Here is an 18,357-nt window from a genome sequence, read left to right as displayed (position 1 = left end):
TCCAAGGAAGAATTCAATTCTTTTGAGATGGAAATTATTCACACGTAATAGGAATATTGTCTAAAATGGAAACTATAAATATGATTTCGTTGTCTATAAAGTTGGAAATGATCCTAAAATCCATATTATAACTATCCATATTGTAATCAAAAGGAAAAGTTTCCTCAAAAATACATATTTTACATTGGAAACTACTACTTCTATTAGTCATCTAATTAGTACACCAAATTCTTACACATTCTTTCAACAAAAAAAAGAACTTCTTACACATTAACAGTATCTCATCAGACATCACTCGGATCGTTTGCTTTGAGCCGTTGACTTTGGCCTCTTCACGATCAACACGGGACACTTCACATACTGTACACAATGTGTACTCACACTCCCAAGAAATGCCCTGTCATCCGACCAGACCAAATCTACAACGTTAGATTGTAATAATCCAACTATTGAGATTCATACGCAAAATAATGGAAGCACTGAACGGCCGATTTTGGGACCGACTACTGGACAAGAAGTGATATGGTTGTGACTTGTTCCCAATTGATCAGCTTCTATCTTCACAAATCTGACCAATTAGAATCAACCACATCACTTTTCGACACCAATAAACCAAAAAATACTACAAATAGGGCCATACAGGGCAATTTAGTATTGTTGAACTCAATATGGTCTCACCTCTTGATCATCCCATATCCATGTGTCCCTACTATTAACACATCAGCACCAAGCTTCTCTACCATCTCACAGATAACATCTCGAGGATCTCCGTTCTCCACCCTTGCCTCCACCTTCACCTACATCTCGTATTCACGTCAACACAGGAGTATTAAAAATGACGAAAAGTCAATTTTACCCTTGGGAATAAATTGTATTACATACATTTTGAAGATGATTACAGATCTTCTTGCTCTTCTCAATCACTGAATCAGCTACCCCTTTGCTATACTTCTCCATTGACATAATCACATCTGATGAAAACAAATACCCTTGGCACAAAAAAAGAAACTTTATACCTAAAATGCCCGTGGAGATTTGCAAAATATACCAAAAATAGTCGTCTGTTTGACCAGTCAACTGGCTAATTCCCAACTAGCAGGCTGGACGTTGTGAGCTTGTGGCTGGACAAAATATAGAATCATCTCTGAATTTTGTCTGGCCACATCACCTGATTCAGCCGGCTGACCGGGCGATGTGACCATTTAGAGTTCTCTTTAGACTGGCCTGGATTCGGCCAAAAAATTGGTCAGACAGGATTTAGAGTTCTCTCTAAATTTTGTCAGACCATGTTAGTGATACATCGGGTGATGTGGGCATTTTAGAGTTCTCTCTAAATCTTGTTTGATCACGTAATCTAACATAGATTCGATTAAGAGACTGGTTGGACATTATATCAGGATTGTTCTTTCTTACCTGTCCCATCTATAGCAGAATAGAGCATACGAGGTGGTTTGGCGTAGAGGAGTACAAGGGTATCATTGGAATTTTGAGAAACTATGTTGTTAATTGCCCAAGTTAAGGCATACATACTCTCTTCACCTTCATCTACTGCTACTATTATTCTTCTTTCTTTTGCTCCTCCCACCACGTCAGCCATTAGAAAACCAGGAAATAACAAGTCTAAAACCGCTTTTGGATTGTCGGGAAACCGGGGTTTTGAGTATGAGAACTAAAGAGAGTGTGGTGGTGAGTTCTGGGGGTTAGAGAGTGGTTTCTGTGGGCGAGTTTTGTTTAAAATAACTAAACTGCCCTTGCAGGAAGCCAAGGTTTTAAACCAAACAATGGGTGCCAACGTGGCATACACACGAGTCAAGTTTAGCTTAACACGTGGAAAACAACAAGAGTGACAAGTATCTAATTAAACTGTCGGCAATAATTAAAAATATGTCCTGTATCGTTTGGTGTAGTGGTTAAAAATCCCTTCCGTATATCAAGAATTCCACGTACGATCCCGCGGAACCATGAGTTATCGAACTTTCATATAAATAAAGTAGACATGTATATAAATACTAGGTAATACCCGTGCCTACGACACGGTGGATTCTGTTGAATATTTTATACATCGTAAAATATGATGACTTTATTTAATTCATGATATATGAAGATGTAATGAGCCTTGAATACATAAACAAAAGTTATGTGGCTCGATAAGACATAAAATAGTATGAGAACAAAATTCTTGAGGTCTGAAAATTTTAATTTTCGTACCACTTCATGCCATGTGATATCGACTAGACCCCGTCCGATTACCGTCAGACTGCTCCAGCCGTGGGGACGCTACGTCCGAGAATAGGCCTGTGCCAATTTTCCATAATGCAAAGTAGACAAAATAAATGGGGTATCTTATAGACTTGGAACTTGGTGAGAGTTCGAATAACTGGACCAGGATTTGTTGTGTGATCCGCTAAATTGTTCAAACTTGACCGACCTAGTATTGACCATAAAATTATATTTCGACTAGAAACATGTTAGCATAAAATAAGTGCGGATTTGAAGAATAAAGAAAAATCTATGGAATATAACGAATTAGTCAAGTAATAATGATTCAGAGTTTTTAATCTAAAAATTGACTTGATCAAATATTGACTTGATTTTTTGAGGTTGAACTCCTTAATTTAGTTTCAGCTAGAAAAAAACGTTTTTTTAGATCTAAACTCCTCTTGGAGTTGGTCTAACATAAATTATCTGACTCAAATCAGTCACATTCAGATAACCCATAATCAAGAAGTCATATTCAAAGTATCATAAAAATATAGATTCACCACCGAACTTATAGAAATTGTTGTTTGAGTTTCAAATGTCATGGGATTGTTAAGCCAGGAATAAAAATAATACAATAAGCTATGAAATAGCATAGAATCTAATTCTAGTTGGAGTGCATATCCGGATGATTAAGGCACAATCATGCATCATTATTCAAATGGAATTTTATATCCCCCTCCTAACATTGCAATATATATTGGTAGCCCAACACATGTTTTTTCGGTAGTTAACTTATAGTTGGCCCAAAAAATATTTGAAAATAAATGTGTTTAATTATGAGTGTTTTATTTAAATATAAGAATTGAAGTGTTAATCTACAAATGTTATTTTTTATCCATCCTTTACTCTAAACTTGTCTGGCTTGATTAATGAGTTGGTATGCTTGATGAGAGAAGATTAAATAGATAATAATTGGAATAAGCAACTAGCCATATTTTGACCATCCTGATCCCTATTTAGATCACCCAATTTTTTCGGTAGAATTTGATTTTATATACTTTACTACTTTTCTTTTAGAGTTTTATACTAAATTACAAATATTAACATCTATATAACATGAAAACAAAAGTTGGTCTGCATTGTTTTGTAATACGTTACCAATACGATTCTATATACTGTTATGTTGTCTTGGGAGGGTGTGTTGTAAACAATCTCACGTCGACGATGATACGAAGTGTGGTGTTTCTTTTTAAGAAGTTAAACACTCTTTCTTCGCAGAGTCTTTTAAAAATGCTAAGCCAAAACAAATAGTATCACTAACCGTCCAACAATCCAAAACTAGTCCAACTGTCCACGGAATAAGAGTTCAAATATGATTGGCTTTCGAAATTCTGCTAAACCTGAAAACACACGAGAAAAAGACCATAAGAACAACAAGAAGATAAGAACATAGTATGTATATCATAATCCAATTAAAATAAGAAAAATGCCAATTATATTATAAGGTCCCACAAAAAAAAAAAAAGTGGAAGCTGGCAAAAGAAATTAAAAGAAAGTATGTACATATATAAACATATATCCAACGGTGGATAAATTAAGCTGGAATATTTTTGTAAACAGCTAGGTATCCGTTAGAGGCTTAAAGATTCAAACTGAAACGGCAGAAAAAAGAGGTCCCATTCAATGACTTAAGGGTAGCTAACGCGGTTAAGAAAACTATCAATGTTAGAATATATGAAAATACCACATTCATATGATCACACAACTCAAGTCAAACTGGTTTACCAAAAAATTGAAAGCTTTTCAAAGAATTTAATGATATTGTGTTTCTTTGGAGGAGGAGAAGGCCAACTGCCCCTTAGTTTTCTTAAACAAGTGAATAAAGTGGATGTCTTTCAGTCTTATTATGTGAGACTGGGAAGTTCCAAACTCTATTAGTTATCGATATTATTCCCCGCTTCAGACACCTCACATAGATTTGTGGTATTTTTCTTCGAAGGTTTTACGAGACTTCCAAAGAGTCCCGGCATTTAATAAGTTTGAGCGTACACCCATATGTAAGAATCGGAACCGATTTTGACTTGACCCAACTCGTCAAACTTAGAAACGGAATGCGCCATTGCATTCCTCTCGTCGATCGTACACCTAAAGTTCTTGATCTAACGGCTAAGCGAAGTTCTCTTCGGGATCTTGGTCGTGCCACCAAGATTGTTGGAACCACAAGGATCCAACAATGGGGTTCTGCTCGCGCCGGGCTAATGGTAGAATTCCACCAGATATTGATTTAAGGACCATCTCGCTGATGCGTTGGACATATTTCGGGGCAGTTCTAACGCCATCTAACGGTGGGCGTTTCTTCCGCGATTTTTAGTCCAATCCGACGGTTCACAAGCCGGTCGACAAAATCAGTTGAATAACAAATTCATTTTCAAGAGATGTGTCCCAAGAACCAAGAGATATATCCCAGAAAACCAAAAGATGTGTCCCCAATGAAGTGCATATATAATTCCTATATAAACAACCCAAATTCATTCCAAAACTTATTCAATTCATTATCTTCTTCTCTTATCGTCCGAAATCAGTATTCCAAGTGTGTCTGAAATATAATTTTGATTTTAAAAACATTCTACTGAGTATAGATTTGCGAAGAAAAAAGTACTCGAGTGAATAAACATTCAAGTGTCTAGAAGATTGATCGCATTCAAGTATCTAGAAGATCCATTCGCATCAGTCCAAGAGCTAATATTATTAAGAAGGTTTACCCACTTTCACAATATATAAGTACCGTCAAACTTTTGAAAGGATGATCGTTGTATCCCGAACGCATACACCCTAACTGTTGGTACTGTTATATGGGGTGTAAAATGTCTCAAGGAAAAAGAAATTTTCTCGCCTATATTATAAAATTCTTCTTCTTGTCCTTTTATTTTTGTTTAATTCACTTATCGTCTATCTCTCTGTAAATTAGAGAACGGAAACTTCTTAATCAAGGCAAAATAGAGAGAGATCAAAATATCGACCATAATAAGAGGAATAACATCCCAGACTTCAGACACTATCATAAGTGATGTGGGACTATCACTATCTGACGCTCTCTTCGCACTATATCATATGTGGGTTTCGGACGGAAAGTCTAAGACTCTAAGGCCCACATGCAAGGTAGTTCAAGGGCACTTAGATCGACCTGAGTATGTGTCGTTTAAGTTCAGTTCGAATTAGGTCCAGTCTAAGGGTCCTCAGACAAGACCGTCCATAAGGGTGTTAAACATGACGACGGGCCTGTTTTCTTTTTTGTTAGAAAGGGCGTATGGTAGTTTACCATCGCTTGTAAATGCACCCTACTCAATTTTGGCTTTTGGATTAGTATATCGCTTAGCTACTTAGACGGTTCTACTTTGAAATTTTTTATCATATGAATGGAAAGAGATAACATAAAAATAATAATAAAGATATGACATATATGCAAAACTTAACTATATAAAGACTAACAGTTGATTGTAGGATGCAAATAAATCTAATCAAATTAGATTATTTAGATACGCCAAATCTATATCACGTTAGCAAAAATACTATTTGATCGGGAAACATATACATGTGCTAAAGAGGTGTTACCGAGAATGTCACCCAAAATCTTCTTTAACAAAACTGATAAATTCACAATAGAAGTCGATTTAGAAACATTTTTTTAGTATTAATTTAAATCAGTAATATTTGCATGATCTTAATTTTGTAAAGATCATTAAATTAAAATCTTAGGTGGCGGTTGTTATTGAGTCAAAGTCAACCGGTTTACATAATCCAGATTCCAGAGTGTCAGTTTCTAGAAACCGATTTTTCCAGTCTCCATTTTGTCGGGTATTCTTGTCAATATAAAAAGGGATAAAGGTCAATTTTGGAAACTCCCCATTTTTTCTGGTTTTTTAAAAGTCAGAAGAAGAAACAATAGAAGAAGAATAGAAAACAGAGAGAAAGAAAAGTAGAGAGAGAGAGAGAGAAAATGGTGGAGAGAGAAGTTGTATTGCTAGTAGAGAGTTTAATTTCATCATGTTCAATCCCACAATGTAGAATTTGTCATGAAGAAGAAGAAGAAATTGAAAATTGCAAGAAATTAGAATCTCCTTGTGCTTGTTCTGGAACTGTCAAGGTTAGTATGAACACCAAAACCCTAGAGAGAGAAACAAATAATTCTTAGAATTAGAGTTAGAGAGAGAAGAAATTAAATCATGGGTTTTAATTAATTTCAAATTTTATGATCTGGGTATGAATCATAATTGTCTAATTTCTGTTCTTGCTGGTTTCAGTTTGCTCACAGAGAGTGTATACAAAGATGGTGTAATGAAAAGGGTAATACCATTTGTGAAATTTGTCTTCAGGTATGAAAACCCATTTCTGGTTTTCATTTTCACATTTCAATTTTACTTCTTTCACTAATCCTGGGGTTTCTATTAATTTTCCCTAATTGTGTCATAGCTTGTTTAAATTTATGAAACTTACCCCTCTTTCTCTCTCTCTCTCTCTCTCTCTAGAAATTTGAACCTGGGTATACTGCACCACAAACAAAGGCTAAAGGGACTACTGATATTGCAGTAACAGTCAGGTACTAACCAAGAAATGAAATTTCGATTTCCTTGGAAAAGTTGTTCAATTCAAGTATATTCTTATTAACTTTGAAAATTTCACAAATTGAAGCAGAGGAAGTTTAGATGATTCAAATGAGGAGATTGATACAGAAAATTCTGATTGTTCATCATTAGCTCAACTAAGCGCGAGTTTCTTTCGATTTATATCAATCGCTGTAAGCTAATCTTTCTCATTATTAATTTGAGTTATATTATCAAAACAAAGTTGGTTGGTATAATTTAGGTTTGAAATTTTTAAGGTTAGGTACTAATTTTCAAAGGATTTATTTAAGTCCGAATATTAAATAGTTCCCGATTAGTAAATGTTTGCTTTTCTATAATGACCCGTATAGCCTTAAATGATTTCAAGAAGGTCAATGTTTTTGTTCGTCGCCAAGTTTTTCGCCAAGTTTGAAAATTATCGATTGTTGACCAGTATGCCACTAGGAAGTAGGAGAGAGGAGGGCATTAGCATCACAAAGGCGTAAAAGAATGTAGTTCCTCACTTTGATCGAACTCTGAGGCCTATACGACAAGACATTGATCCATCGGGCCCTAGCTAGGATACCCAAGACGTACATTCACGTGTATAATGGTATTATAGATATTGTGCAATCACATTGTAGTAGTCTGAGGTGAACTATACTATTTTGCTTCACAACTTTTCGTTTGTTTTACTATGGATACGAATGAGTTGATATAATACTTTTTATCTACTTGTAATTTGCAGTTTGTAATGCTTTTTCTTGTGAGAAACCTTCTTTCGATGCTTACTATCACGACAAATCATTACACTATCACACTACTAATTGTGAGTATTATCTAAATGAAAACAAACTTTCCATCACCATCACTATTTGGTCTGAATTATTTCAATAACAAACTATTGATTGTTTTTTTGGATGAATTTTATAGGTATTGATTCTAAGAGTTGGTGTAATACTTATCCCAATTTACGTATTAGTTCGTGCTATTGAAGCGATTCAAAATGGGTTCCAACATCTAAATCAGGTTAGTTTTTATAAGAGATTTGATCTAGAAGTAATTAAAGTTTTCGCTTCGACATGTTTGGTGGAAACTAAGGTTATGTGAACCAGAGAGATTTCAAAATAGTCCCACATTGAAAAAAAATGATATGTAAACTAAGGTTATGTGAACCAGAGAGATTTCAAAATAGTCCCACATTGAAAAAAAATGATATGTTTCTTGCATTTAATGAAATCTTGTTTGTATTTCTAATGTTTGCAGGAGTCCGAAGGACCCCTAATTTTTTATGGGAGGGACGAAGAAGATACTCCAACAATCCAAGTGCATACTAATGATTTCGAGTAATACCTTTTATGTTCTTTCTCATTATCATTCGCGGATCAGATCAAAAGCTTCATAGCAAGAAACAAATCCACCCCATTGGGATTTCAAGCTTGTGATGAAAATGTAGATACGGAGTCTGTAATTATCATATACCAAATGAATAAGTCATGAAAAGATGAATTTAATTTATTTATTTTTTACTTTTTTTCTTTTTTTATGTAATTTAAGTTTATGTAAGTATGAAATTTGAAATACTACAATTTCTTTTATTAGTGAAAAAATAATGAAAACATATTATGAATGATAATGATTTTTTCTTAAATAATTGCATTTATATTTTCTATGGTTTCCTTTCTCTTTATTTTTTTTTTCTAGTTATTGTCCAATAATGTCTTTCTCTTTTATACGTGATCCAAATTCAATGTTTACATAATTTTGTCCTTGACGAAAATTCCACGATCAATGTTATCAAAATAATCTCGACATTTATTATAATGTAACGTTTAAATTAAACACATACTTGAGACCGATGTTTACTATCAATATAATTATAGTATGTTAATGTAAAAGAAGTTAATCATTTTGTTATGTTGCTATTTATTTTATTTATTTTATTTATATTATTAATTAGTTGCTTAGGGTTTTGTTGGCACCCGCCTGTCAGTTAGTTGGGTGGAACATGATGCACCCTATTGCCAATCTAGAAGAGATTTTATTTTAAATTAATAAGATATTACTGTTGTTTCAAGAGAAATATTGTTATGTGATTAAGTTGACATCTATGTCATAATTAGTTATGTACAGCCAAGAAGTTTCATATTTTGATGTTTGGAAAGTTTTGGTAATGTGGGTTTAAAATAAACTATAATAGTATAGTGTATGATCATTGATTATATACAAAATTGAGGAAATTTCCTAAATGTGTACCATATGATTTAAAAAATAAAATGGTCTGAGAGAAAACCCACGAGTATAACGCTTTAGTATTTTATGAAGTATAAGCACAAACAAATTTAGATTGCAACTGACACCATGAAAAGCTCATTTCTTTATGTTCTTCGAACCAGTGATCTGTTTATGGACGAGTGCTTTTGAAGTAGTGAGTTTAACTCCTAAACTATATACACACACATCTTCATTTTCGAAGAGATTTTGTGCATTGAATGATCTTAAAATGTGCAATGGATGATCTTAAATTTAAAACTTTTTGCACTAAATATTATTTTAAACTTAAGTAATATGTATTTGGGCTACGACTCAAGGATCAGTCTCATAAAAACTTTATATTATCCGAAGAAGTTTTAAGACTTGGAAAAGTTGTTTACGGATTTTGAGAGCAACTCCAACTTTGGTGGTCTGGGGCTGCCTCATCCCACCAATCCAACTGGCTTTTTTTTTTTTTAAATACTTTGATTAAATATATGAAAGAAAGAGAGTTACAGAAGCCGAGAGAAATGGCAAAGAAAAAGACACAAAATAGAGATAAAAAACGTAAAAAAGAAAAAGTGCAGCAAAAGAACATCACAAAGAAAACATAAACGCCTCCCAGAGCTGTCAACTAGATTTCAAACCACCCACACTGTCATGACTCATGGATCGGTCTTCGCAAATTTTATAAATGAATAGGGGTAATTTGGGTATTTTAACATGCCTTAATAGTCGTTTTTTTTTTAATTTGGCTACGAGAAAGAAAGGGAAAGTTCCTCTGTCTAGGGTTTTATATTTAATCTCCAGTTTCTTCTCTTTGGAGGATTTCTGATGAGGATTTTACTTTGAGATTTATCTCTCAAGGATTCGGTTGGTTTGGTTCGTTGGGGCTCCCAACGGTCAGATTGAGGTGGCCCATTTTCTTTCTTCTTCCTATTTTTAATTTTTTTTAATCTGATTTTTTTATTTATTGTTTTTCATCTTTTTTTTTATTGTTTCTCTAACGTTTTGTTTTTTTTTTTTTTCATCAAATTTAATCTGATTTTTTTATTTATTGTTTTTCATCTTTTTTTTGTATTGTTTCTCTAAGGTTTTGTTATCTTTTGAATCCTCTCTCTATAGAATAATATCAAACTTAAATTTTATATTGGAACTAATAATTTATAGGTAAAAGGTGAAACCAAATTTCCGCACAGGTACGTACATCATATAAGAGCATAAATTTGATTGGGAGCCCGAAACTGAAATTGAAAAAGTTGAGGGGCTCCGAAATTTATAGGCTTTAAAAATTGGGAGCTAGAACCCCTAGATTAGAGTTGTTGTTAATGTTAACCTCCAGGGCTCCACCTAACTACAATTCATAAATTACAGAATCGGGATTAGGTAATGAGGTTCATGTGGGTTGTACCTCCAATGAAGTGATCTTTAACCTGTAAAGTGTATTAAGACTTTCTCTCTCTCTAAAGTTTGTCTTTTTAATGGAGGTTAAACATTTCTCTCTCTGAAAAAATAGCTCACAAAAAACTCCATCTCCATTCACTACTTTCACTATTTTGTCTCAACCCATTTTACAGATCATCTTAAAATGGCAGCTCCTCAACCAAGTTATGCTCTTCCAATCAGAGATGATGAAGAAGATGAGAAAGAAACCTTTGCTGATAGTAAATGTGCATTTGTAATGGTATCACTTTGCCCTTGTCTTGTGTTCATCATTCTTCTTCTTATTGTTGTTTCAATCATTCTTGTTGTGAAATTTCATGTTGTTTGCCATACTCCTTTTCATAGTCTCTCTTCTCTCATTTACAAGAAAAAATGTAACCACCAATAAAATCTAGGGTTTTGAATTTGGGGCTAGAATTTCCCTTTTCTTCTAGTAGTTTAGATAGTTTTAATTGTAAAAGTTCATGTTTTGTACCAAACTCTCCATATGCCATGTTTGAATTTTGGGGATTTTAGTTCTAGGGCTTGTTGTAGGAGTTCAAATGTAGATTGAGAGATTGATTAAGAGAGGGAGGAAATTTGGTCTCTTTGTTTTAATGGACAAGGTTTGTGGCTTCTACCACTCTTTGAGGTCTTTTAAGTTTGTTTTGAAATGGATAATGCCAGTTTTGAGTTGTTGGGTCATATATTTCTAGAGCTTTTTCTAGGGTTTAAATTTGATTTACAAACAAATGATGGGGTTGATGATTGTTACGCCGAAGAACAAGCAAACCAAGATAAACTACTCGCACAAAACACAAGATGATTTACATGGTTCCGTTGGTGAGAGCTACTCAAATCTTAGCATTCCGCTTCTACGACTCTCTCTCTCCCTCTAAATCGAAAAATGGTACACGCTCCTTACATTGACAACTGGCCTTAGAAGACTAAGGCAAAGGTAAGTGAACCTGTCGAGTGAAAAGTTCCTGTCGAGGGGAGAGTAAAGGAGAGGTACAAGAATAGGGCAAAGATAAGTAAACTTGTCGAGTGAAAATTTCGTGTCAAATGAAGAGTGACGGAGAGGTTGTTAAATCTAATGCCAACCTAAATAAGGTTGAGAGAGTTTATGAAGTAATTGATGAATTGGTTGAATCATTCTGTAACATGGAAGCTCTTTAGGAACAATGGCTGTAATGAATGCAATATCTTTGCTATTGCATGAACAGAAGAAGAAGAACCGGGACTAGAACTCAGTTCAGAAGGATTAAAATCAGAACCAGAAAGAATTCAGAACATTTTTTCCTTAATTCAACCCTCAATAATAGAGCTTTTCCCTAAAAAGTTTCTACATCAAAATTTGAAAGAGAGAATCGAAAAAAGAAAAATTATTTGAACATCTAATGTTCATCTCATATAACCTCAAACTCATCTCCTAGACAGAACAACCAATGTCTGTATCTGAGATCATCTAATTCGCCTGCTTATAATTCATCCTGCAAGTAAACAATAGGAAAAGGAAAGGTGAGCAAGGATTTTAATAGCAAAGAATTAAATTTTGAAATATTTCTGTTGAAATGACTGAAATATTTCCATTCCATGCCTACCGAAATTTACATCGAGACCGAAATATAACTATGTTTCTCTTAACAATGTCTTGTCAAGGAAATAAATTTCGAAGTATTCCGGTCAAAATGACCGAAATATTTCCATTTCCATGTCTACCGAAATTTAACTAAATTTCTCTTAACAATGCCTTGTCAAGGTAATAAATTTCGAAGAAATGACCGAAATATTTCCATTTCCATGTCTACCAAAATTTCCATCCAAACCGAATTTCTTTACTTGTTAAACAGTAAGGGTTTAAAGTAATGAAAGATGAAAGTTTTGAAGTCTTACATGTGGATCAGCTTCATGATCGTTATCGTCGTCACCTTCATCATCGTCTTCTGCGTCGGCCTTGTCGTCTGCATCAACATCTGCGTCATCTTCATCGTCTTCCTTGTCGTCCTGATAAGACACAATGACGAGATTAAGAAAAAGAGCCAAGTACAAATACAGAAACTACGTTTGTTCAAATAAGTTAGGTTTTAGGGAATTACATCTAAATCAGCTGGATCATCCTTTGGTTCCTGCTAGAAAAAAAAAAGTAGAAGGGTTATATCACTAGAATTAGAAAAACAATTTGGTATAAAGTTTTGACTTTTGAACAATGAAGCTGATCAAGATAAGGTAAAAGTAAAAAACATTACCTCTTCTTCTCTCTTTTTCTCTGCCTCATCAAAGGCTGCCTTTTCGCCCTACAGAATTTCGATTTTTAACATAAATTAGCACTTGTAAGATGCCTGAGAGAGATTAAATAATAATGCAAGAATACCAAAGTAGCTTACATCTTTCTGCTTTCCCCATGTTTCTTCTGCTAGTTGCTTGGCGTAATCAGGGTCATCAGCAACCAACACATTATCGAACATAGTTCCCGATTTTACCTGTAACATGTATAGGTATACAACTATTTCAATTGGTATATAGTCGGTAAGTAGAAAACAACCTAAAAGTGTTAAGGAATGTATCGGTAGATATACCTGCCACAATTCAATGCCTACGTATTTCAGATTGGGATACACGTAAATATCAGGGTCATCCTTGAAATCTGTCAAAATATTCAGGAAATTGAAGAGTTGATAAAGATTAAGCAATAAAAAGACTTTTAACCTTTATTAGACAGGACAAGGAACAAAACAACTATTTAAAAGCTTTAATGAAGTAATGGTACGAACCTGGGTTATCAATCAAAGGTGCCTTCCATTTGCCCTTGTAGTTAGGGTTCTTGATTTGCTGCAAGTAGAGAGAAAACAAAATGTTCAGTAGAAGTAGCATTACCGGCATCTAAATTTGAACATGATGTAGTACTAATAGTCCCAAATCGCTTGTGGAGCATCCAGAGCCTAGGGTATCGGTGCATGCTCAAGCGTTGAAAGTGTCAATGCCTTTTGGGTGGGCTCGTGGAGCTTTCTTCAAAAACAAAACCCCGTACTTGTTGGGCTAAGGTCTGGGTGTCAAAAGCGGGGACAATATAGATAACTGCTAGGGCGACTTGCATACCTTTGGTGTCCATGGTCCCTTGTATTCAGGGTTGGGAAGGGTTGGGGCAGTCCATTCACCATCTTCTTCCTCATCCCAATCTTCTGGCTAAATGAGCATTGTCGTTTAGTATAGAGTAAACATCTAAGCAGTCATCACTTGTCAAAAGGCATAAACTAATAATCAACAAAATACCTTCTTCGCCTCAGGATCAGTAATCTCTTGGGGAATATCATCGTAACCCTGTATAGATAAAGACAGAATTGCAATTAGCAAAAAGAATTGCAGCGACCGAATTTAAAAAAGGCATCTCAAATGTTGAGATCGTGATTCGTGGATACCTCTGGCTTCTTATCTTCGGGGTCAGGAATGTACTCCTTGTCATCCCAATCTTCCGGCTGTATATTGAAAAATGTGTTAAGCCCAATGCCATAAATTTGAAAGAAGCTGGTAGCTAATACATAGAGTCTAGAGATACTTACTTTCTTGGCTTCAGGATCCTTGATTTTCTTTGGTGGGAGAATATCCCAGTCGCTGTACAAACTTCCAGTTTGTTTCTCAGTGTTGTCGATAAGAATGCTGTAGGTAGCATCTGGACGAAGCACGAAAGTGTAGACATGAGTAAGTTGGTCAGTTTCACAAGGAACATCCTTCTTGATCAAGTGGTTCTCTCCATTCTTTGAAAGAATAGCGTGGACCTTCTTAGTGGTGTACCCACAAATGTCAGGACCGAACATAATACTGGAAGCCAAAATATGAGAAATACTAAGTTAGAACCATAAGAGTGAGAAACCAAAAATCTACTATTTCTATACGGATTACAGAAAAGTAATATTTACCTGTAAGGGGTTTCACCGCCGAACTTCTTTTGATCAACATCACCACTTAGCAGCTTCATGTATCCACCACCGCAATCAAGCTTCTGTTCGTGTTTAACAGAGAATTGGAAGACCAGTGTCTTACCCTTGTTACTGAACTCAGGGAATGCAGCTGAGATAGCATAAAACCTATAGTCTTCACTGGTTTGGATGCCTAACAAAGACATCAAAATCAAAATCAGTAACTTAGTAATCATCAGCCAAATGTTTTTAGAACTGGCGAAGAAACGAAAATTGCAAAACCCTTTTAATGAGATCAATAATATTGAAATCATTCCTCCTCCCATTAGTATTATTCCATAATCATAGATGGATATATAGGATATTATGATAGTTACCTTTGTCGTTTGCATCTCCATTCCATTTACCGGAGGTAAAGTTCCACTCTCCGGCCATGTTTTCTTCCTTCTTCCAGTCAGATTTAACCCATCGGTTCTCCCATCCATCTTTAACATTTCACCCACAATTAGGATTTAAAGTTAATATAGTTTTTAAAAACATACAAGCAGGATTTATAGAACTACATGGGTACTGGATATCATTAAAAATGGGTAGCCGAAAATAGTGATGAAGACAAAAAATAAGGTGCAATTTTTTAACATTGTTCAATATCAGAATCATTGCACTAAATTGCCTAGTCATACAAGCAAGGAATGAAACCAATGTTACCAGATACTTTCTTCCCCTGGCGCACCACGTACTCGATTATCCATACCTTTTTGGGTGGGTTCGCGATCCAGTACTTCAAAATTAGCATATAGAAATTTTTGGTCTTAATGAATCCAGAGTCTTTGTAAAAAAATCTATAATTTCTACTAGTTTAATAGTTAACAAAAAGAATTTTATGAATTAACCAGATAGATTTTATATTTTATAGAGATAAAATATATGGGAGTAGGTGTATCTATTAATATTGCATAGTAAAGAGTACACATTGTCTAGGGAAATAGTAAAAATATACCGCAGCTATAAATAGTAGTTGTCAATATTGTCCCCACTTTTACCACCTCACACAAATAGAGTTTTGTTCTTGACGAAGGTTACACGAGCCCCCCCACCAAAGGACGTCGACACATACCAAACTTAGTGGTACACCTATAGTCTAGGCTACAGACACTCTTGTGAGCGATGTGGGACTATCACAAATTCACAATACCGTATCCAATAATGCAACAACAAAATCAGAACAGAAATCACAGGTCTTACTCAATTAAAGCAAAATATTAGACCTATGATCCGATTGCTCGAATAGTATGATCCATTCATTCTACGATCAAATCAATTTTGTTTTTCTTTGAACAAGATGATTAAATCAAATCTTAGCCAAACGGACACACAGACATTAGTGAACGAGATCATACTTAAAATAGCAAAACAATGAATCAAACTATTGATAATGATCCATTCATTCTACGATCAAATCAATTTTGTTTTTCTTTGAACAAGATGATCAAATCAAATCTTAGCCAAACGGACACACAGACATTAGTGAACGAGATCATACTTAAAATAGCAAAACAATGAATCAAACTATTGATAATGATCATCAATAGTAACTCAATAGACAATTAATCATACAATTATCATAGATAAATAAAAAAAAATACTCAGATCTACTTCATTGAAATCATAATGAATCAAAAAAACTCTATGATTTTCATTTCTAATACTCTTATCCTAAAAAAAAACTCAGCAAATATAAATCCGATCTCTCATGAAACAAACAGATCTAAACAGAAAAATTCATTAAATCATAATGAATCAAAATTCAAGTGCTGATTGAAACAAAACGAGATAAAAGCAAGAGATCAAATTAATAAACAGAGATCTGAAGGAATCGATTAAACCTTCAAAACGTTCTTCAAAGAACACATCGGCGTTAGCAATAACGAATAGAGAGAGAGCAATGAGAGAGAGAAAAGCAATTCTTGCTCTATGGATCGCCATTGTCGCAGAAACCAGAGAAAGAAAATGTTTCAGAGAATTGTGACGAAACTAACAAGTGAGGAAGAATCAGTTAATATAGTACTACCGATTCTTATTTTGGATTCGAATTTAGGGTTATTTCCCTAATGACCTTCTAGTTTATGACCATCTTCCCGTACAGCCCCTGATTTATCAAAAATACTCAGATAATCCCCCTTTGACTGTTAACGTCAAAAGACCGTTACTTTATATTTTGTCTCCCACACTTAACCTTCATTTAGTTCTCTAACATATTTAATTCTCTCTCTCTCTCTCTCTCCTCTAAATACTCTCTCTAAAAAAACTCATTGAAAATGATAGCTCAATTGGTAAGGCATCCAAATCCAAGAGGTCTCAGGTGTGACATCATCTGAAAGAAAAAAATTAGTTCAGTTAGATTTAGGCCCAATTCACGTCTGGAAGGAAAAAAAATCACTGAAACACAAAAAATGATTTACGAAAATTACAAATATTGCCCATCACAAAATATAGGATTTACTGATGTGGGAATAAAAATCATCACTTTGCGCGTGTGATGAGAAAGAAAAAAAACAACCGTAATTTTCTGCCTGACACCTATTTCAGGCGAAATGTGTCCAGTCACATTTAGATAGATTTATTTTCTTTGTCTAAGTCCTATCCAGACACTTCTCTCGGTTAGAAATCGATCGGGATAAGTGTCAGGTAAAGAAATATTTTCAGAAGAAAATATGAACTCTGACTTTTGATTGATTGATGATATTTCGAGAGGCAAACATATATACTAACCAATAGAAATGAATTTTTCTAACTCAGGCGAAAATTACGAAATGTCTTTATCTATGGGGCTTCACTTCTTTTCTTTTCGATGTGTGGTCAAATTTGCGGCCTTGCGGGAGTTGTATTGAAATTTCACGAGTCGAGTGGTCTTGACCTCTCTGGCCTAGAAAAACTAGTTCGACAAGCGAGGCATGTTGGGTTGAACCGGATAGTCATCCAACCAAGTCTAAATTACTGCAATATAAAGAGTAAATTGGCTAGTTAATCTGATTGTGACAACGAACATAGTTGAGTTTTAACCACGACTTACTAGTTCTTTTGTTATTACGTCTAAATAGGCAAGTGTCATCTTATTACTCCATAATTCTTTGTTGCTAACTTTAGTCGGAAATATATTTTTGGTTCAAGTCCCCACATTTGTAGATCTGAACAATAACACGATTTAGAATAATAAATGCAGTGGATATGATCAATTAGGGTTATTATTAATGAAGGATCTATCTTAAAGTATTAATTCCACATTGGACATACTTAAAGGAAAAGGAATGAAGGTGGGATATGTCTGATATTCAACTGCTCTTCTTTTATCTACTGAAATGGTGGACATTTGAGCATCATATGGCTGATTAAGAAGTGGGATATCACCAATCACAATCATCATTTTTCATCCTTATAATTTTGACATGACTTTGCTTAGAATCAAATTTATGTCTTTGGTATTATTTGAACTTCTAAAAGCTAAGGAGATACCCCTGGGTCACTGGGTGGACTTATTTTAGGTCCACTTATAGGGGCATATTTGTGGGCTTCTGGCAACGGTTTGTGTCCGTTTATGCCGACGTATTTGTGGACTTATTGCGACGTATTGGGTCCAACTACGGCTACACGGTTGGGACCTCTTATAGCAGGGGACAGGTCAAGATGGTGCCCTGGGGCCACTTGCAATAAACACATATTGGGTCAGCTTGGGCCCGCTCCATAGTCTCGCCGTGTGGGGGTATGAAAATTGTTGCCTGGACTATCAAAAGTGTTGTTGCTAAACGTCAATCAAAAAGCGTGGCGGAAAGTCTCCACAACTGACATAAAAAAAGTGGAAAAAAATGTGGCTGCTGGGATTCGAGCCCAGGTCTCCACGGCCACAACGTGGAATTCTCACCACTAAACTACAGCCACTTTGTGTTCAAAATTGCACTTATAAT

At 34.8% G+C, this 18,357-nt stretch overlaps 3 protein-coding genes and 1 non-coding gene across 6 annotated transcripts; 1 reads left to right on the top strand and 3 right to left on the bottom strand.

Annotated features, from left to right (window-relative positions):
- Positions 1-108: 108 nt before the first annotated feature.
- Positions 109-1,708, bottom strand: LOC147535885 (Adenine nucleotide alpha hydrolases-like superfamily protein). Its single transcript, XM_086642003.1, has 4 exons — positions 1,414-1,708; positions 883-989; positions 679-797; positions 109-397 (listed from the first exon to the last, which is right to left on the bottom strand). The coding sequence occupies exons 1-4, from the start codon at positions 1,595-1,597 to the stop codon at positions 292-294; spliced, it is 516 nt and encodes a 171-aa protein (XP_086498129.1). The 5' UTR covers positions 1,598-1,708; the 3' UTR covers positions 109-291.
- Positions 1,709-6,156: 4,448 nt separating this feature from the next.
- LOC147535884 (uncharacterized) lies at positions 6,157-8,454 on the top strand. Of its 2 annotated transcripts, none has more exons than XM_086641925.1 (7): positions 6,157-6,346; positions 6,504-6,575; positions 6,729-6,799; positions 6,895-6,997; positions 7,552-7,632; positions 7,737-7,832; positions 8,070-8,454. In XM_086641925.1, exons 1-7 carry the CDS (start codon positions 6,200-6,202, stop codon positions 8,151-8,153), a joined length of 654 nt encoding a protein of 217 aa, XP_086498051.1. In that variant the 5' UTR covers positions 6,157-6,199; the 3' UTR covers positions 8,154-8,454. The 2 variants fall into 2 exon arrangements, with proteins under 2 accessions (XP_086498051.1, XP_086498050.1); XM_086641924.1 differs by having other exon boundaries at positions 6,160-6,346; positions 6,892-6,997.
- A 3,307-nt stretch (positions 8,455-11,761) lies between these two features.
- Positions 11,762-16,709, bottom strand: LOC147535883 (calreticulin-like). Of its 2 annotated transcripts, none has more exons than XM_086641639.1 (14): positions 16,282-16,709; positions 14,773-14,880; positions 14,396-14,588; positions 14,039-14,297; positions 13,898-13,954; positions 13,752-13,799; positions 13,578-13,664; positions 13,253-13,310; positions 13,058-13,125; positions 12,866-12,961; positions 12,728-12,775; positions 12,578-12,607; positions 12,375-12,485; positions 11,762-11,971 (listed from the first exon to the last, which is right to left on the bottom strand). In XM_086641639.1, the coding sequence occupies exons 1-14, from the start codon at positions 16,379-16,381 to the stop codon at positions 11,960-11,962; spliced, it is 1,275 nt and encodes a 424-aa protein (XP_086497765.1). In that variant the 5' UTR covers positions 16,382-16,709; the 3' UTR covers positions 11,762-11,959. The 2 variants fall into 2 exon arrangements, with proteins under 2 accessions (XP_086497765.1, XP_086497766.1); XM_086641640.1 differs by having other exon boundaries at positions 14,773-15,821; positions 15,966-16,425.
- Positions 16,710-18,259: 1,550 nt separating this feature from the next.
- On the bottom strand, positions 18,260-18,331 carry TRNAH-GUG (transfer RNA histidin (anticodon GUG)). Its single transcript has one exon. It is a non-coding gene; the product is annotated as a tRNA-His (tRNA).
- Between the last annotated feature and the right edge of the window lie 26 nt (positions 18,332-18,357).

This window comes from Eschscholzia californica, unplaced genomic scaffold, assembly GCF_041429995.1.
Source record: "Eschscholzia californica isolate CP2 unplaced genomic scaffold, dmEscCali1.0.p SCAF_5, whole genome shotgun sequence".
NCBI lineage: Eukaryota > Viridiplantae > Streptophyta > Magnoliopsida > Ranunculales > Papaveraceae > Eschscholzia > Eschscholzia californica.
Note: the sequence above shows the minus strand (reverse complement) of the source record. Positions and strands in the feature narration are given on the sequence as shown.